At 49.1% G+C, this 17,640-nt stretch overlaps 2 protein-coding genes and 1 long non-coding RNA gene across 3 annotated transcripts in view; 2 read left to right on the top strand and 1 right to left on the bottom strand.

Moving 5' to 3' along the window:
* Positions 1 to 17,640, bottom strand: part of Cog7 (component of oligomeric golgi complex 7) — a 67,095-nt gene that overhangs the window by 44,875 nt on the left and 4,580 nt on the right. The window contains exons 2-6 of the mRNA XM_004622888.2: positions 14,606 to 14,754; positions 13,624 to 13,740; positions 8,745 to 8,913; positions 3,113 to 3,195; positions 1,954 to 2,076 (exon numbers count right to left, since the gene is read on the bottom strand). Coding sequence (XP_004622945.1) covers positions 1,954 to 2,076; positions 3,113 to 3,195; positions 8,745 to 8,913; positions 13,624 to 13,740; positions 14,606 to 14,754 — 641 coding nt within the window. The remainder of the gene's footprint in view (positions 1 to 1,953; positions 2,077 to 3,112; positions 3,196 to 8,744; positions 8,914 to 13,623; positions 13,741 to 14,605; positions 14,755 to 17,640) is intronic.
* Positions 9,065 to 9,537, top strand: LOC101567514 (cytochrome c oxidase subunit 6B1). The gene has a single exon (XM_004622887.2). It carries the CDS (start codon positions 9,146 to 9,148, stop codon positions 9,404 to 9,406), a length of 261 nt encoding a protein of 86 aa, XP_004622944.1. The 5' UTR covers positions 9,065 to 9,145; the 3' UTR covers positions 9,407 to 9,537.
* The window catches only part of LOC111816664, a 17,873-nt gene continuing 15,384 nt past the window's right edge, over positions 15,152 to 17,640 (top strand). The window contains exon 1 of the long non-coding RNA XR_002821016.1: positions 15,152 to 15,164. This is a non-coding gene — a long non-coding RNA (uncharacterized LOC111816664). The remainder of the gene's footprint in view (positions 15,165 to 17,640) is intronic.

Here is a 17,640-nt window from a genome sequence, read left to right on the forward strand (position 1 = left end):
GAGAGAGAGAGGGGGGAAAATGAAACCTAAAGCTTAGGTTGGATATTGTCTGGGTACACAGGGAGTATCTTAGGCAGATTCTGTATTTAGAGAGAGAGAGAGAGAGAGAGACAGAGAGAGAGGGAGAGAGAGAGAGAGAGAGAGAGAGAGAGAGAGAGAGACAGAGACAGAGAGAGAGAGGGGGGTACAATATGCCCTTCTCTGACTGCTCAGAATAAAAGAAAACAAAATGAGCTGGGGCTGAAGATATAAATGAGCACAAGCCAAACTGAAATGAGGACTGCAGAGAAGCGCGTCAAGCCCAAGTCTCTTGCTCTGAAGACACAGGAGATTGTGTGCATGGGCAGATGCTGCTTCTGCCTCACGACACCAGGCGGACAGAAGACGCGCAGCGCGCACGGAGGCAGAGGCTGGCTGAAAGCGACGAGCACAGAAACACTGCGAGACTTCTACGGCGTTGCTTCCCTGAAAATCTAAGCCACGCATGGTGGCACAGCCCTATCCCCCCAGCTCTCTGGCCGCAGAGGTAGGAGGACAGCAAGTTTAAAGCCAGCCGAGGCAACTAAGAGAGTTGGTGCAATCCTGTCTTAAAATAAAAAGTCAAATAAAGGGCTCAGTGAGAAGGCACCCGTAACTAAGTAAATAAATACAAACAAACAGAAGCAACTAACTCTAAACAAGCTTAGTTCAAAGAAAAAGAAACCTGGATGGAGAAAGGCACTTTAGCCAAGTTAAAAGGCGTGCCCCTGGAGGACCTTCTCCAAACGCCATCAAGTTCACCCCACTACACGGCTGCTGAGCACGTAAAGACTGATTCATGACCAACTGGGGACAAAATGACAACAAGCTGCCATCAGCAGGCCCAGGAGTAACCACTCCAGAGTCCTGGGCTCCCCCTTCCAAGGGAGGACCTGCTGCGCCCCGGGGCATCTGCCCTGTGCTAGGAACAGCCCAGAGAGGTTTTTTTTTAAACTTTTATTTATTTTTATTTTTTTCCCATAATTTTATTGAGAGACAAATAGCAATGAGACAGTTTCAAACCAAATTGGAATGACAGTTTCAATAATTAACACATTGCATACTCTCTTCCTAGTGGTTAATTGCTGTACAAGATGCGAACTTTATCCTATTTACAAACACTATTAGAACAAATCCTTCTATTCATTAAGAGAATGTAACTATGTATCTATCCTAACCATTTTGAATACACAGATACAAAATGGACATTCATCTGTATCCCCTTTTTTCTGCTATTTGAGTATTATAGGTGTGTTAACTCAGCACAATATTCTAAAAGAGCCCAGTAGTCCATAATAGTATGGGGTCTTCCGCTTGACTGGCAGTGTCAGAAATCGTTGACCTGAGTCCCCTACAGCTCAACGTAACACCATGGCTTTACTTCTTATACTTCGTTTTTATACTTTTCTGCTGGATGGTTAAGACCAAGATACAGCAGGACCTTTGCCCAGAGATTGTGAAGAAGGGAGGGACTGAAAGGTCCACCTGAAACGCCTGTCTGCCTCCCGCTGCTTACAGAGTGCCTTGAAAGCTGCACAGCTCTGCTGACGCGGAGCACAGGAGAGCGAGGGCAAGTACTGCCAGCCAGGTGACATCAAAACAATCCTGCTCACACCAGCGCCACCTGACTGGGCCCCTGCCTCCAGATCTGACCACCAGGCTTTCCGGAATTCCAGAGGCTCCCCTGGAGAACAACAGGCAGCACTGTCACACAAGATCGCATTTAAGATACAGACAAGGTGATAAGAAGGTTTCACGGAGACCCAAGGAACTCCCTCAGGTGGGTCTGTACGCTGCTGGTTGAAGCTCTTGAGCAACGGCGGCACACACCGGAGACTGCCAAGCGACGCCCTGCGGGTGAGCGCGACCCGCGCTGCCCAGCACCTGTCCCTGTCACTGCAGGCTCTGCGCTCTCAGCCCTCAGTAAGCTGTTACCTGCGTCGCCCACTGGGCCTGCGCGTGCCAAGCCCCCAGCAGGGCATCGTAGAGGCCACTGAGCTGCCGCTCCAGCGGCAAGTCGGTCTGGCACAACTCTTGCCAGGCTGCTAAAAGCTGCACCTGCAGAGGCAGAACAAAGGGTCATGCTGGGCAACCAGCGAAGGCGCCTGCCCAAGCTGCCTTGCCCCCCCCAGGGCCTGCGAGGGTCACAGCCGCCCGCCGCCCCAGCACTCAAGCACCCACCAGGTCCATCACCTACGCAGGCAGCAAACAAGCTCGCCTGCTCTGAGGACGTCCAAAGCTTCGCCCTGCACACCCGCCTTTTCCCATTCCCCTGCGTGAGCCAAGTGCCCCGCTCTGCTCTGAACACACTCGGACATACATGTGAGTATGTACGTACTCACTGCACGCCCTCAGCCTACTGCTTAAGATGCACACAGGCGCTGGCCTCGAAGCAACTAAGGTTAGCCCAGGAAGCCACCAAGAGTTTTGGTAACCTAACACCAACAACCTTAGAAAATAATATATTTAGGTTATTATGCTTCCTAGGGCATAATGACACTTAAGACATGAATCTTCCTTTTTTTTTTTTTTTGCGGAACTGGGGATTGAACTCAGGCCTTTGCGCTTGCCAGGGAAGCACTTATTCCACTGAGCCATCTCCCCGGCCCCATGAATCTTCCTTAAAAGACAAAATTGAGCTTGGCAGAATGGCACACACTTGTAATCCCAGCACACTGGGAGGCTGAAGCAGGAGGATCTCAAGTTGGAGCCAGTCTGGGCAACCTGGTGAGATCCTGTGTCAAAATAAAAAAATGTGTCAAAATAAAAAATGATAAAAGGGCTGGGGATGTGGCTGAGCACAGTCCCTGAGTTCATTTCCCAGTACTGCCCCCAAAAAGGACAAGATTTTGAATAAACTAAAATAACTTTTCAATTTTGTAAACAAATCCAATTGTAAGTAACACAGGACAAACTTCTGACTTTTTCCAACTGGCAGGTAAATGCATGCATGCCCTGGACCAAGAGCACCCCCTACTGGCTAACTAGAAGAAAAGCAGCCAGATGCAGAGGCATTTTACCTTTGAGGATAAAAACGGGATTCTTGCAGCCCCCAGTTACCAGCACCAAGATCGCGATCGCAAAGGCCTCTTACCTTGTGACATTTGTAGTAGTATGCAAGGAGCTGGGGCATCCGGTCAATTTCAGTAAAAACCTTCACAAACATTTTGGACTGATCTAAAGAACACAAAGTTTATAGATACATGATCAGATTTTCTGGTGCGGCCAATGTGGAGGTTATATACATACACATGTATATATTCAAAGGTTCCTACAAGGTAATGAAGTAGCCCTCGGGGATCATAAACACAAGAAATAAGGAAAGTACGCAAAATACGTGGCTCGTAAGCTCACACAGCCAGAAGGCTACCACAGCACAGTCACGGCACCCAAGGCTGGAGATGAACAAGAACCAGGGCTGGGAGCTGGCGGGGGCAAGCCCAGAGCGCGACGTGACGGCGGCTCTCAGGGCTGCCCAGGCCACGCCGCCAGCCCTACCAAGCCCCACCTCACTATCATCACAGCCGGGGGACAGGCGCCTAGAACAGTCCACCGGTGGCCCTCACTGTACAGGCAGGGAAGCCACAGCCCAGAGAGCTAGTGGCAGGACTGAACTGCTGACTGCCTGCACAAATGCAGTTTCATTCAACTCCATCTAAAATTTATATGAACTGAAAAACACTGAGACCAACGCTGTCTGCCAGGGCTCAAGAACAAACCAAGCTCCTTACTGCCTCAAGGCCTTTGCACTTACTATGCTAGGACTATGCTGGGACGACGCTCGTCGCTAAGCAGTGAGCCTAACCCCGGCTCCCTGTGCGAGTCCCTCCATCTGCCCGCAACAGGAGCCGCCACCTACGCTTGTTTTATTCAGCTATTTATCTTAGAGCTTGCCAGGCAGGTGCTGTACCACTGAGCTATATCCGGTTCTCTTACAGTTTGCTATCTTTCTCTTCCACGAGAAGCTCCAGGAGACAGTGACATTTCCTGTCTTGTTTCACTGTTCTCAAAAATCAGCACAAAATAAAGCAGGTACTGCACTAAATTAGTGCTTAAATAGCACTTCTTTCATCATTATCAGTACCATGTTCACGGTAGAAAACTGCCTACGATACTACCTACAATATTAAAATGCTGTTAACATCTATTTATATGGTCAAAGAATGTTTTGAGAAGGTAAGTTTTAATTTTTTAAAATCTTTTTATGTATTTGGTACAGGATCTCACTACACAGCTCAGACTCATAGTGATCCTCCTGTCTCAGCCTACTCAGTGTTGGAATTACAGGCCTGTGCCACTTTGCCTGGTTTCAGTGGCTGTCAGGGCATGTGGTGGCAGGGATGAAACCCAGGTCCTTGCTCATCTTATATCCCCTGCCTGAGAAGGTAAATTCTGTAATGTGTACTAGGCTGGGGAGATGGCTCAGAGGTCTAAGCCCATGCCTGGCAAGCATGGCCAGCCCCAGAACCCCCAGGCACACTGTGCTGGGAGTGGTGGTGTGCGCCTAGAATCCCAGCACTGGGCAGGCTGAGACAGGAGGATCACTATGAGTCCGAGTTGTGTAGAGAGACCCTGGACCAAATACGTACATATATATGTATATATGATTATATATATGATTTTTTTTAAATGTAAATGTGTCCTGCTCTAATATACAATCGCAATGTTAAAAATGTCTACCCACAAGTAAAACGCATTTCCTTAAGTGAATAATAAAGCAGAATGTGCAGCACAGCGCGCAGGGCATGCAGAAGCTGTACCAGGAGAGCACTTCCAGAGCACCTGGAGAAGCAGTAAGGAAGTGGAGAATTTCACCCAGACACAGGCCAGCCACCCCACAGGGGCAGAAGGCGACTTGTTCTAAGGGCACAGCCGGACAGACCATACATTAGACCTCAGAACAAGTCTTAATAAATGTTAAGACTGCAAAGGTCAGGACAGTGGCGCACGCCTGTAACTCTCAGGAGGCTGAGGCAGGCAGATTACTGTGAGCGGGAAGCCAGCCTGGGCTACATGGTGAGACCTTGTCTCAAAAAAACCTAAAGCAGAAGAATCAATCAAATACTCTACATTAGCAAAAGGAAGAGAAAAGTGATCAGCCTTGTTGGTAGAGAAAAAGCATTCAACAAAAGTCAGTACTCTGTCATGATAAAAACACGCAGCCAACTAGCAACAGTCGGAAGGTGAGGGCTTTAACACAACTGAGCAGGGACTTCTCGCCCCGTGAGTGACACTGTATAATCCCTTCTTGCCACCGCACCCTGTTATGTCTGCATAGGGCCACCAAGATACACAACTCTCACAGCTTGACAAACTGCCTCTGTTCTCCTCTACCCACCCACAAGTTCGGCTGAAGCCCAGCCAACCCCCTTAACCAAAAGTGTAAAAGCTGGGACCTGTCCTCTGTCATTTGCTCAGTCATTCTGGATTTACTAGCCGAGCCCGTGTGCACCTAAATTGAAGCCCTCTCGTTTTTTCACCCCTGGCCTCTCCTAGCTCTTACCTCCCTCAAGGTAATAAAAAGGTGACATAACTTGAAAAGCTTACAGCACACAAAATACTCAACAGCGAAGATCATTTCCAGCAGCACACGGATGCCTACTCATCTACTTTCCTTTACCACAGTACTAGAAGTCCTGATCAGGGGCCAGGAGATAGCTCAGTGGCACAGCGCCTGCCTGGCAAGTGCCAGGTCCTTAGTTCCATTCCCATTACCAAAAAAAAAAGGGGGTGGGGAGGGCCAAATCCTGCTAGAAAAATTAGGCAAGGAAAATACAAGGAGCCCGAGCAGGGAGGTAAAAATTAGCCAGACATGGTGGGACACGCCTATAACTCCTGCACTTGGGAGGCTGAGACAGGAGGACCCCTGTGGGCTCAAGGCCAGCCTGGGCTGTGTCCTGAGACCAGACTGAATTATAGGGCAAGATGTTATCTCAGGAAGCAAAACAAGAAAAGTATAAATTAATCTCTGTTTGCAGACTCAATTTTACATGCAGAAAACTCTGACGATGCCACAAAATCCTATTAGGAGTAAAAAATCCAGTAAAGGTGCATATACAAAATGAATACACAAAAATACAGTTGTTTCTTACAAAGCATTTTTAAATTCCATTTATAACAACATCAAAAAGAATAAAAACCCTAGGTGTAATATTAACCAAAGAACTAAAGATTGGAAACTACAAAGTACTGCTAAAAAAAATTAAAGACATAAATGGAAAGACATCTCATTTCATGGATTGGAAGGTTTAGTATCTTGAAGATGTAAATACTATACAAATAATCTACAGATTTAATGCAACTCCTATCCAGACCCTAACAATACTTTCTGCAGAAGAGCTGCAAAAAGTCTAACCTTAAATTTATATGAAAAGGCTAGACACGGTGGCACACGTCTGTAATCCCAGCAATCAGGAGGCTGAGGCAGGAGGATCCTGTAAGTTCAAGGCCACCCTGCACTACACAGCAAGACCTTCTCAAAACAATCCAAAAATGTCATATGCAATTTCAAAGGTTCCCTACACATGTGCAAAGGCTGCACTGCTTCTCTGGCATCAGAAAGGAAAAGTGTGTGTAAGGACCAACATGTGCAAGAGACACTGGGACATATGAAGAACACGCTCAGATGGGAGGGGAAGATTGGAGGAGGAGGGCGCAGGAAAGGAAGGAGACCTTTTTAAAAATGAGAGAATAAGGAAAAACGGAAACAAAGCTTTTGTAAATAAGGAAGGGAAGAAGGGTTGGGGGTAGGGCATGGGAATGGGGGGAGAAAGAATCCAGTCATACAATCTACAGGTACAAATTCCCTAAGATGGATGCAATCATCATGTATACCTAACATGTACCAAAATACCACTTTCTTTGGGACAAAAAGAAATTTCAAGAATCCCTGAATAGTCAAATCATCTGTGAAAAATATGAAGTTAGAAGTCTCAGACTTCCTGAATTCAGAGCTTACTACAAAGTTAATATTCTGAAAAATGGGTTGAGGAACAGCTGGAATGACAACAGTGAAAAAGGCTCAGAAAGGAATTTTCTAAAGAAGAGAGAAGGGTTGGGGAGACAGCTCACTGGAATAAGTGCTTGCCTGGCAAGCACAAGGTCCTCAATTTGATCCCTGGTACCACCAAAATAAATAAAAAATAAAAAATTAGAAGAGGGAAGACAGGAGATGGGGCTGTAGATACAGCTCAGCAGCATAGTGTCTGCCTGGCAAATGCAAGGTCATGAGTTCAATTCCTGGCACCAAAAAAAAAAAAAAAAAGAAAGAAAGATGACTTAACAGATGGAAAGGGCACACGCTATATTCTGAGAAAATTTTAAATTTTCAAAATTAGAAAGTAATGTAGTGAAGTTATTCATCTCTCTCTTTCCCCCTCCACCCACCTTGAAATAAATTATCTGCTTTTATTTTTTAATTCTCTTTTTGGTACCAGGAACTGAACTCACAACCTCACACTTGCTAGGCAGGCGCTGTGCTGCGGAGCTCCATGCCTGGCCCTGACTGTTTACAATAATGAAACCAGTGCAGGCTGCGCACACACACACACACACACAGGCAAAGGGAACGGTTCTGCAAGCTCAGGAAGGAAGCTTTCCATGCACGTGGTAAAGATTTCACCACGAGTCCCAGGACCACTCAAAGGAGAAGGGACAGTTCTGCCAGCAAGTGGAGAGCAGAAAACTGAACTTCAGCATGAAAAACAAAGAAGGAAAACTCTTTGTTTTGAGACAGTCTTGCTCTGTAGCCCAGGCTGGCCTCGAGCTCACTGTGTAGCCCAGGCTGGCCTTGAGCTCACAGAGACCCTCCTGCCTCGGCCTCTGAGTACTGGGATTACAGGTGTGTACCTCCATGTAAACTTTCATAATTATCTACCATAAACATGAACTGAAAGGCCCGGGGTATAGCTCTGGAGCAGAGGGCTTGCCTGGTATATATGAGGCCCTAGATCCAATCCCCAGAACCAACCATTCACGCACACATGTGTACGCACGCACGCACGCACGCACGCACGCACAATTAAGATGTATCTGAAACAGAAAGTAAAAGCTCAAATTACAACTCTCAGAAACAAATGGGACACTGGGCTCGGTGGCGCCCATCTGTAACCCCAGCACTCTGGAGGCTAAGGCAGAGGGACTGGGGCAAGTTTGAGATCAACCTGGGTTACCAAGTGAGCTCAAGACCAGAAGAATAGGGCTGGCCCAATAGCTCAGCGGATTAAAGCACCTCAAGCAGGCACAGGGACCAGGGGTTCAATCCCTGGGCTTGTCTTGCCGGCCTGCTCCCAGGGCTTGCTGAGACAGCAATTGAGACTGGGCATGGCGTGTGCCTGTAATTCTAGCTCTTGCGAGACTGCAAACAGGAGAATCGCTACAAATCCAATCCGGTAGTGAGATGCTGAACACTCTGTAGACCCTTCCCTAAAATAAAAATAAATAAATAAATTCAAAAAAGAATGCAATTAATAGTGAAAAAGCAACGTCACAGAAAGTATTTGAAAGTTGTATCTCCAACAAGAAATTAATAGACAGGAAATATGAGGCGCTCCTGCCAGCTGAACAAGCCACAGGCAAAGAAGCCCAATGGACATGTCACTAAAGACCAAAAAGCAAGTGGAAACAGAGCCCAGGCCAGCCCCTAACTCCAAATGCTCCTGCTTCAGCCTGCTGTATACTGCGAGCACAGAACACAACCACGAGGGCGAGAGAAGAGCCGCGCTCACCCACAGCCTGGGCCGTGAGCGCCGCCACGATCTGCGGGCTGGCGAGGGCCTCCAGCCTGTTCTTCAGGGCCTCCAGGTGCACGCACTTCTCGGAGTAGTCCGGCGTGTCCACGAGCATCACGAGGCTGCTCTGCAGGCCGGTCAGCTTGGCAGAGATCACGGCGATGTCCTAAAGAGAGGGTTCGTACTTCAGAGGCCCTGCCCTCTCCACGGGGAGCAGGAAAATACATACAAAAGAAACTCACCAGATAAAAAAGTGGCCCACTACACACTACGTTCAGCATTACTAACAAATACATGCAAATCAAAACAAGGAGGCTTCCCGTCTGACAGTGGCGTCTGAATTGAGGGTCACATTGAGCTGCTTGCTGCTTCAGGGGCGTATTTAGGAAGTCAGCACTATGGCAGAAGACATCAAGACCAAAATCAAGAACTACAAGACTGCCCCTTTTGACAGCCGCTTCCCCAATCAGAACCAGACCAGGAACTGCTGGCAGAACTACCTGGACTATCACCACTGCCAGAAGGCAATGACTGAAAAAGGGGGTGATATCTCTGTCTGCGAGTGGTACCGGCGCGTGTACAAGTCCCTCTGCCCCATATCCTGGGTCACAACCTGGGACGACCGCCGAGCTGAGGGCACGTTTCCTGGCAAGATCTGAACTGACTCCACCTGTTTCTCTGTCCTCTGTTCGTCTCCTGGTGGTAAAGGGGGACCTGGGTACATGATGGTCCTACCCTGGGACCCTGAATCATGACTTAACTCATAATAAAAACTGTGGAAAAGTGTAAAAAAAAAAAACCAAGGAAGTGCCATTTTCTTCTAACGAGTTGCAAAAGCATTTGAAATCTTACATAGGAATACTTAGTAAAGGTGCAAAGAAAAGAGGTCTCTCGGGTATTATGTTCTGTCACACTGAAAGATAACTGGCAATGTGTCAAGTCTTAGAGCTGGGCGTGGCGGTGCATGCCTGTAGTCCCAGCATTCAGGAGGCTGAGGCAGGAGGATCACCATGAGTTAGAGGCCAGCCTGGGCTACACAGTAAACTCAAGGCCAGCATGAACTGCAAAGTGAGACTCTTGTCTCAAAATAAGTCTTGGGCTGGGGAGACAGCTCAGTGGTCTAAGCACCTGCCTGGCAAGCACAAGGACCCCGTTCGACCACTGGCACTGCATGCCATGCCAGCCCAGAATCCCGGGCATACCGTGCCAGATGTGGAGGCGCACGCCTGTAATCCCAGCACTGGGAGGCTGAGGCAAGAGGATCAATACGAGTCTGAGCTGCGTAGGCGAGACCCGGCACCATACAAATAAATAAATAAAAGGACTGGAAAAAATCTTACAAAGACCTACATCCTTTAACTTGGTTATTTTCTTTTTTATAAATTGGTCTTAAAGAAATAACCAAAAGGACCTGGGCGTGGTGGCACACACCTGTAATCCCAGCCCTCTAGGAGGCTGAGACAAGAGGGTGCCAAGTTCAACTTCAGCTTAAGCAAAACTTAGTGGTACCCTTAAAAACTTAGTGGCACCCTGTCTCAAAACCAGCTGCTGGAGACAGAGCTCAGTGTAATGTGCTAGACCCGATTTCCAGTAAGAAAAAACAGGAAAATAAAAAAAAATGTAAAAGCAGCTTAATCTCCCCTAACAACAACGTATAAAATGAGGGGATACTCGTAGCGATATGCAGAATACTGTGCCGCCACCTGAAACAATGCTTTGACTTTCTTTTCTGAGACAGGGTCTCACAATATAGTCCAGACTGGACTCGAGCTGCACATGCTCCAATTCATGGCTACCCTCCTGCCTCAGCCTCCCAAGAGCTAGGACTACAGGGGTGTGCCACCACACCCAGACAAAAAGGAGGCTTTTGAAAAATACTAACAACAAAACACGAACTTACTACTAAATACTATAAAAAGTGCATGTATACTAGAGGCTCCTTTTGCTTCACACACATCAATGTAATACACAATATATAATACATGTGAAATACGTAAGTACAAACGCACACTGGCATTTGCACACACATGAGATACAAACGTAAGGACGGATATGTGCAGACAGGAAACGTGCGTAAAGGCTCGCAGAGCTCATCACCGGGCCAGCAAGGCGCTCGGCCCAGTGGGTGTCCAAGGGCATCTTTCCTTCAACGCAGTCTCGTCTGGCGGTGTGCTTCAGGCTGCCCTTGGACTATGAGCCCAGGCTGCCGGTGTCTTCGTTTTTCATTTTTTTGTTTTTTAATGTATTTGGTACGGGCTCTACATGGTGTCCCTACGTAGATCCGACTCCTAGTGATTCTCCTGCTTTCAGCCTCCCAAGTGCTGGGATGGTAGGTGTGTGCCACCACGCCGTCTGGATCGCTTTCTCAGCCTGCCCTGGGGGCGGGGCCGGCATGGCAGGTGGGGGGAGTCAAACCCCTGGCCCCTCATCCGCCTAAGTAGGAGCTTTAATCCACTGAGCTATTCGGCCAGCCTTTTTTTTTTTTTTTTTTTTTTGTGGTACCAGGGATCAAACTTGGGACCTTGCGCTTGCTGTGCAAACACACCTGCTGAGCTATCTCCCTGGCCCCAGGCTGTCTTTGAACACAAAGCAATCCCCTGACTCAGCCTTCCCAGTGCTGAGATTATAGGCGTGCACCACCATACCTGGCTAAACTTTCTTTTTTTCTTTTTTTGGCGGAACTGGGGATTGAACTCAGGCCCTTGAGCTTGCCAGGGAAGCTCTTAATCTACTGAGCCATCTTCCCAGCCCCTTTTTTTTTTTTTTTTTTTTTTTTTTGTGGCTGGCTCAGCCCACCCTGGGGGCAGGGCTGGCGCATGTGGTGCCAGAGATCGAACCACGGTCCCGGCGCTTGCCTAAGCTTGTCTAAGAAGCACTTTAGACCACTGAGCTATCTCACCGGCTCATAAACTTTCTAAATGTTTCAAGTTTTCTAAGACATAATTATGTTTATAATTAGAAAACTACAGAAACAAGACCAGAATAACTGCTCATTTCAGCTTTCCATGGCTGTCCACGATGTGTCAGACACCTCTAGAGACGAACTCCAAGAGGAGCAAGGTAACACTGGCAGCGAATTCCTAATACAATGGAAAAGATTACCACATCATCTCAGAACGGCAGAGGTACTACAGAAGCAGTTGGGCTTTGTTGTTGTTCTCTAGTGCGGGACTTGAACTCAGGACCCTGCACGTGCCAGGCAGGCAGAGAAGCAATTACTTTTGCCTATGAGAAACAAGGAGCCAGCAGGGAGAGCCCTGAAAGAAGGCAGCACTATGGAGGACAGAGGTCTACTCTACGCCAAGACAGAAGGTGCGTGCAGCACTTGAGAGCCTAAGGCAGGAGGATCGCTGGGAGTCTGAGGCCAGCACGGGCTGCACAGTAAGACCCTGCCTCCAAAACAAACCTGAATGGGGAAAAGGGAACATCTAAGGACAGCTGAGATTTTTGCCCTAAATGTTTAGATGGAAACTGACCCCATTGTGCATGATAGGAGGCACAGAAAGGACAAAATATTGGTGACTTTGAAAATAAAAATTCAGGTTTTGATGCAGGCACAGTGGCACACACTTTAATCCCACCTACTGGGGAGGCTGAGGCAGGAGGATCACAAGTTCAGGGCCAGCCTGAGCAACTTAGCAAGAGCTTATGTCAAAAAAATTAGAAGGGCTGGGGATGAGCTCAGTGGAGAGCACCTGCTTGCCACAGGCAAGGCCGCAGGCTCCACCCAGGACCGCGAAGGGCATGATTCAGGTCCTGGACTGTGGGGAGGAGCTGCCGCACACACGGCCGCAAGCGCAGCTGGAGCACATGGGAGAATGACAAGACCTACAATTTTCAGCTGAGTAACAGCAGTTAGGATGACTAAAACCAAAGCCCACATTCAAATCCATTTTCTCCCATACCGTGTTCCAGGAACACAGACTTAAAATTAGTTCTGCGAGGCTGCATCAGTAACACCCGTCACGCACCCTGAAGACTGAAATAGAACGGGAGGGAGCACGGCTCTGCGGCCCTGAGCAGTGACGGCCCGAGAGAACGCTCGCAGCGGAGCGAAGCTCAAGCGTTCACGTCACAGCGTGCTGCTGTGGGGGCAGAGACGTCTGGAAGGACAGCCTCGACGAGGCACGGGGAGCCCGAGGGCCAGGCTTACGGCGTATCTGGCTTTGCAGCTGAAAGGCATTTCCAGGAAGTCACCTCACCTTCTCCTTCTCCACAGGCTTCGAGGCTGCCGTTTTCCATGCTTTGCGGCCTCAGAAGGCTTATTCACCTGCCAAGCTCCACAGTGCAAGGGCCACGAAGCATGTTACACGCTCTCGTCACCCTGCACCCTCCCGCCCCCTTCTCCACCAGTGTCCCCTGCTGTGGCTCCTGCTGAACCACTCTGGAGTTCAGTCAAGCAGAGGGCACAAACTAAAGGAGCCGGGAGAGCGGGAAGTGCTGCAGCTCAGAGCCTCCCAGTGGAAGTCTGAATGTTTCTGTGTCACCGTGGACACCCAGAGGGGTTCTAAGGAATGACTCCCTCGCTTGCTCTCTCCAAACTCGAATTTCTGTCTAGACGGGCCTCACAAAGTCCCCTGAAGAGGAAGCCTACTTGAAGCTGGGCCTGGTGGTGCACCCTTGTAATCCCAGCACTCAGGAGGCTGAGGCAGGAGGATCACACCAAGTTTGAGGCCAGCCTGGACCACACTGTGGGACTCTGCCTCAAAAATCAACAAAGCAAGGCCAAGGAGACGGCTCAGTAGAATAAGCGCTTCCCTGGCAAGCGCAAGGGCCCGAGTTCAATCCCGGTTCCACAAAAAAAAAAAAAAAAAAAAAAACAAAGTAAGAAAGCAGGAGAACAAGAGAGACAGACAGCGGACGGGTGGACACCTACTTGAGTCTTAAATGTCTCCTCAATGTCAGCACTCAATGTGCTCCACTTGTCTGCTTCCTGAAGAGATTCAGCAGCAAGCTGCATTCTGGACTTGACCTGGTCAATTTCAACCAATACCTGAGAGAGAGGAGTGGCAAAAAGTGAAGCACCAGGCCCTCTCCTGAGTTCCCCACGACCGGCGCGCAAATGTCCCGGCAGCGCGCTCCACGCTTCACGGAGCTGCTGCACCCCAAACCAGCCGATGCTAAAGAGGTGGGTGAGCCGAAGGAACAGAGCATAAGGGTTTTCTGAGTGCTGGGTAGAGTCTGCATTCCAAGGAGGCAGAGCAGGACACCCCTGTAACTGCAGCTACTTGAGGGGCTCAAGCAGAAGAATCACAAGTTTTAGGCTTCTGTTTTTGCTTCTTCAGTACTAAAGACTGAACCTAGAGGCTTTGAACTCCAGCTCTTTTTCTAGTCTTTTTTTGTTTTTTGAGACAGGGACTCAACAAGTTCCCCAGGTGGGATCTTCATGGACTTTTTTTTGGTAAGGGGGTATGCCAGGAATTGAACTGAGGGCCTCGTGCCCCGTGGGCAGGTGCTGTGTGGCTGAGCTATCCCCAGGCCCCCAGGCAGGACTCAAAGGAGTGATCCTCGCTATGTCTGGTACAACACAGGCAATTTAGTAGAACACTGCCTCAAAGTAAAATTTAAAAAAGAAAAAGGTTGGGTACGGAGGCTGAGGCAGGAAGATCACATCTGAGGCTAGACAGAGATACACTGTGAGACCCCGTCTTAAAAACAACAACAAAATGGGGCGGGTGGAGCAGTTCAGGGCCAGAGCACTGGCCCACCATGCAGGAAGCCCTGGGTTCGATTCCCACCCTTTCAAATAAGGTCTGAGTTCAGGTTGGCCTCTCACAATACTGAAGGTTCTCAGCCCTTCGGGAGAGCAAACGCTTTCCAAAAGCAGGAGCCAACATTTAAGACAGGAGCCACAGTACCTGCATCGACTGGGATGTGTCCTGTTCAAACTTTTTAATATCCTCCTTGACAAGAATCATCTGTTCTTTCAGAAAAGACGCCTCCTGCTTGAGGGCTTCAACATCACGGAGCACTTTGGGCATGTTCTGTAGGGCCTGGTGGCTCGTTTCTGCAGCGAAAAACCAGAGCAGACACATGCACAAAGGGTGAAGATCAGGGCAGCTGCCGGAGAGAAGCCGGAGACGAATGCAAGAGCAGGAAGAAAACCTCCTAACACAGAACCAAGTGTGCAGTGTTTGGAGCCCACAGGACAAGTGGGCGGGGCGGGGCGGGGCGGGGCGGGGAGTGGGGTCTGGCCAGAGCCAGGCTGCGCCCAGGTGGGTGGGGACGACCACAAGTCCCAGCAAGGAGAAGCCATCGACCTCACAGCTGCCCTCTGCACTGCGGAGTGAAGCCACATCCCCCTGCGAGCACAGACGGGTGGATGGACGGAGCAGATGCCAACGAGGCAGAAGAGGCCTGAGCGTGGATTTATCACCTGTGATGGTCACTGTGATCACAGGCAGCCATCGCTTTCCGGTGAGAATCAGGCTTAGAGAAACTGAGTCACTGGCCCATGACTTCCGAGCTGAAGCCCAGACTTCCGTGTGTCTGGAACCCGTGGTGGTTTCTAATTCTTTTATTGAACATGTTTTGCTTTTTGGCGCAGGAATCAAACTGAGGACTCTGTGCTTGTCATGCAGGCCCTTGTGCCACTGAGCAATATCCCCAGGCTCTGTATATTCTTTTACTGTGTTGGGCTTTTTCTGGGTGGTTTTCTGCTAACCCCAATGCTTTCAGGAACATAGTAGATTTTCTTTATTTGTACTAGAGGCACTTCACAGGACTACTCAATGCAAAGAAGAAAAGATATATCTGTTAAATGATTTTTTTTTTTGTATCAGGAATTAAACTAAGGACCCTGTGCTTGCTAGGCAGGCGCTGTGCCACTGAGCTATATCTCTGGCCCCTGAACAATGTTTGAATAGAGTTTGTTAATTTTAGAATAAAACTGGGTTAAAGAATTCTTTAATGGGCTGGTCTAAGTGCCTGCCTGGCAAGCACAAGGTCCTGGGTTCCATCCCTGGTACCACACACAGTGCTGGCCCTGAAACCGGCGTGGCAGGGCATACCTGTAATCCCAACATTGGGGCGGCTGAGACAGGAGGATCACTACAAGTCCTAGTTGCAGAGCGAGACCCTGTACCAAATAATAAATATATAAAAAGACTAAAAAGTCTTTAGTAAGCAAGGCACGGCAGTGCAAGCCATAATCCCAGCACTCGGGAGGCTGAGGTAGGAGCATCTCAGCGAGTCCAAGGCCAGCCTGGGCTACGCAGTGAGCTCCTGTCTCAAGAAGCCAAAAGAAACAAATCTTTGGTATGTGTACTCCCAAAATAAGCCGCTGCAACCAGGCATGGCGGTGCATTTCTGCAATCCCAGAGCTCAGGAGGCTGAGCCAGGAGAAGCCTGAGCTCTGTAGCTAGATCTTGTCTCAGAAGGAAGTCATCCCTGTACGGCATTCAGCAACTGCAAAGAGTGGCACAGCAAATGAAGGGTTCATGGGCTGAGGACACCGCTCAGTGGCAGAGCCACTGTCCATCCGGGATGAGACCCTGGGTTTCGCCCCCAGGACTGAAGAAACAACAAACACAAACAAGAAACTGAAGGCTCTCATTCCGAAGTTTCATCAACCCACGAACTAGAAACCACAGCCACTGGGGTTTGGGTTTCTACTGTGAGCCAAAGCCCATCGCTCATGGCCAGGCCAAGGGCAGGGGCAGGAACACGCTGGAGCTCGAGGCAAGAGGAACGCTGTATAGTGCATTTAGTTTTTGTCAATTCTTAGGGAAAGCAAGTGTTCCCTGGGCAGTGTGGCTGTTGCACTGCAAAACCTGAAAACAGCAACCCAAAGCTGAGCCCAGACGCCTTACAAGCTTGAGGGAAGCTGCGGGTGCAGCGGCCAGCTTTCTTCTGCTAAGACAAAACCCCTGGTGGACAGGACTCAGAGGAGGCAGAGTGGGAGGTTTCAGCCTGGTCCACAGCAGAGCGGGACACGGGAAGGCTGCTAACTCCACTGCAGCCAGGGAGAGGAACACAGAAGAGCTGGAGGGGGAGGCGCAGGCAAGCCCCAACACTGCAGAGTGGCACTTTACTAACCTCCTCCGTGTAGAGTGGGTCAAGATTAACCACCTGCCAGTACCATCATTAAAAGACAGGATGACAAAAAAAACTGCGAGGAGCCGGGGAGATGGCTCAGTAGAATAAGCACTTCCCTGGCAAGCGCAAGGGCCTGAGTTCAATCCCTGGTTCTGAAAGAAAAAAAAAAAACAAAAAAAAACCACCTGCGTATTTTTTTATTAATTTTTATAAGATAATATAACAGGAAATAAGGGCCAGCCAGATAACTCAGCCAACTAAAGCGCCGGCTTAGGCAAAGTGCAGGAACTAGGTTTGATCCCCGGTACCACATGCCATGCCAGGGCCCACCCCCAGGGCACGCTGAGCTGGCAACTGAGACTGGGCATGGTGGTGCACACTTGTAACCCCAAGGCTTGGGAGGCTGAAAACAGGACGATCACTACAAGCCCATTCTGTATAGTGAGACCCTGTAGATCCTGTACTAAATACATAAACAAAAATAAACGGCTGGGGAGATAGCTCAGCAGTCTAAGCACCTGCCTGGCAAGCTCAAGGACCCTGTTCAATCCCCAGTACCACATGCCACTAAAACCTGGTGTGGTGGGGCACACCTGTAATCCCAGTGCTGGGAAGGCTAAGACAAGAGGATCACTATGAGTCTGAGCTGAGAGACCCTGTACCAAATAAATAAAAAAATGATTTTTAAAAAATATATAACAGGAGGGGCTGGTGAGATGGCTCAGTGGTCTAAAGCACCTACTTAGAACAAGCTTAGCAAAGCACAGGGACCGCGGTTCCATCCCCCAGCACCACATGCCAGCCAGCCCCGCCCCCTGGTGGGCTGAGCCGGCCACACACACACACACACACACAC

The sequence above is a fragment of the Octodon degus genome, unplaced genomic scaffold (genome assembly GCF_000260255.1).
Source record: "Octodon degus isolate 3935 unplaced genomic scaffold, OctDeg1.0 scaffold00001, whole genome shotgun sequence".
NCBI classification, from domain to species: domain Eukaryota; kingdom Metazoa; phylum Chordata; class Mammalia; order Rodentia; family Octodontidae; genus Octodon; species Octodon degus.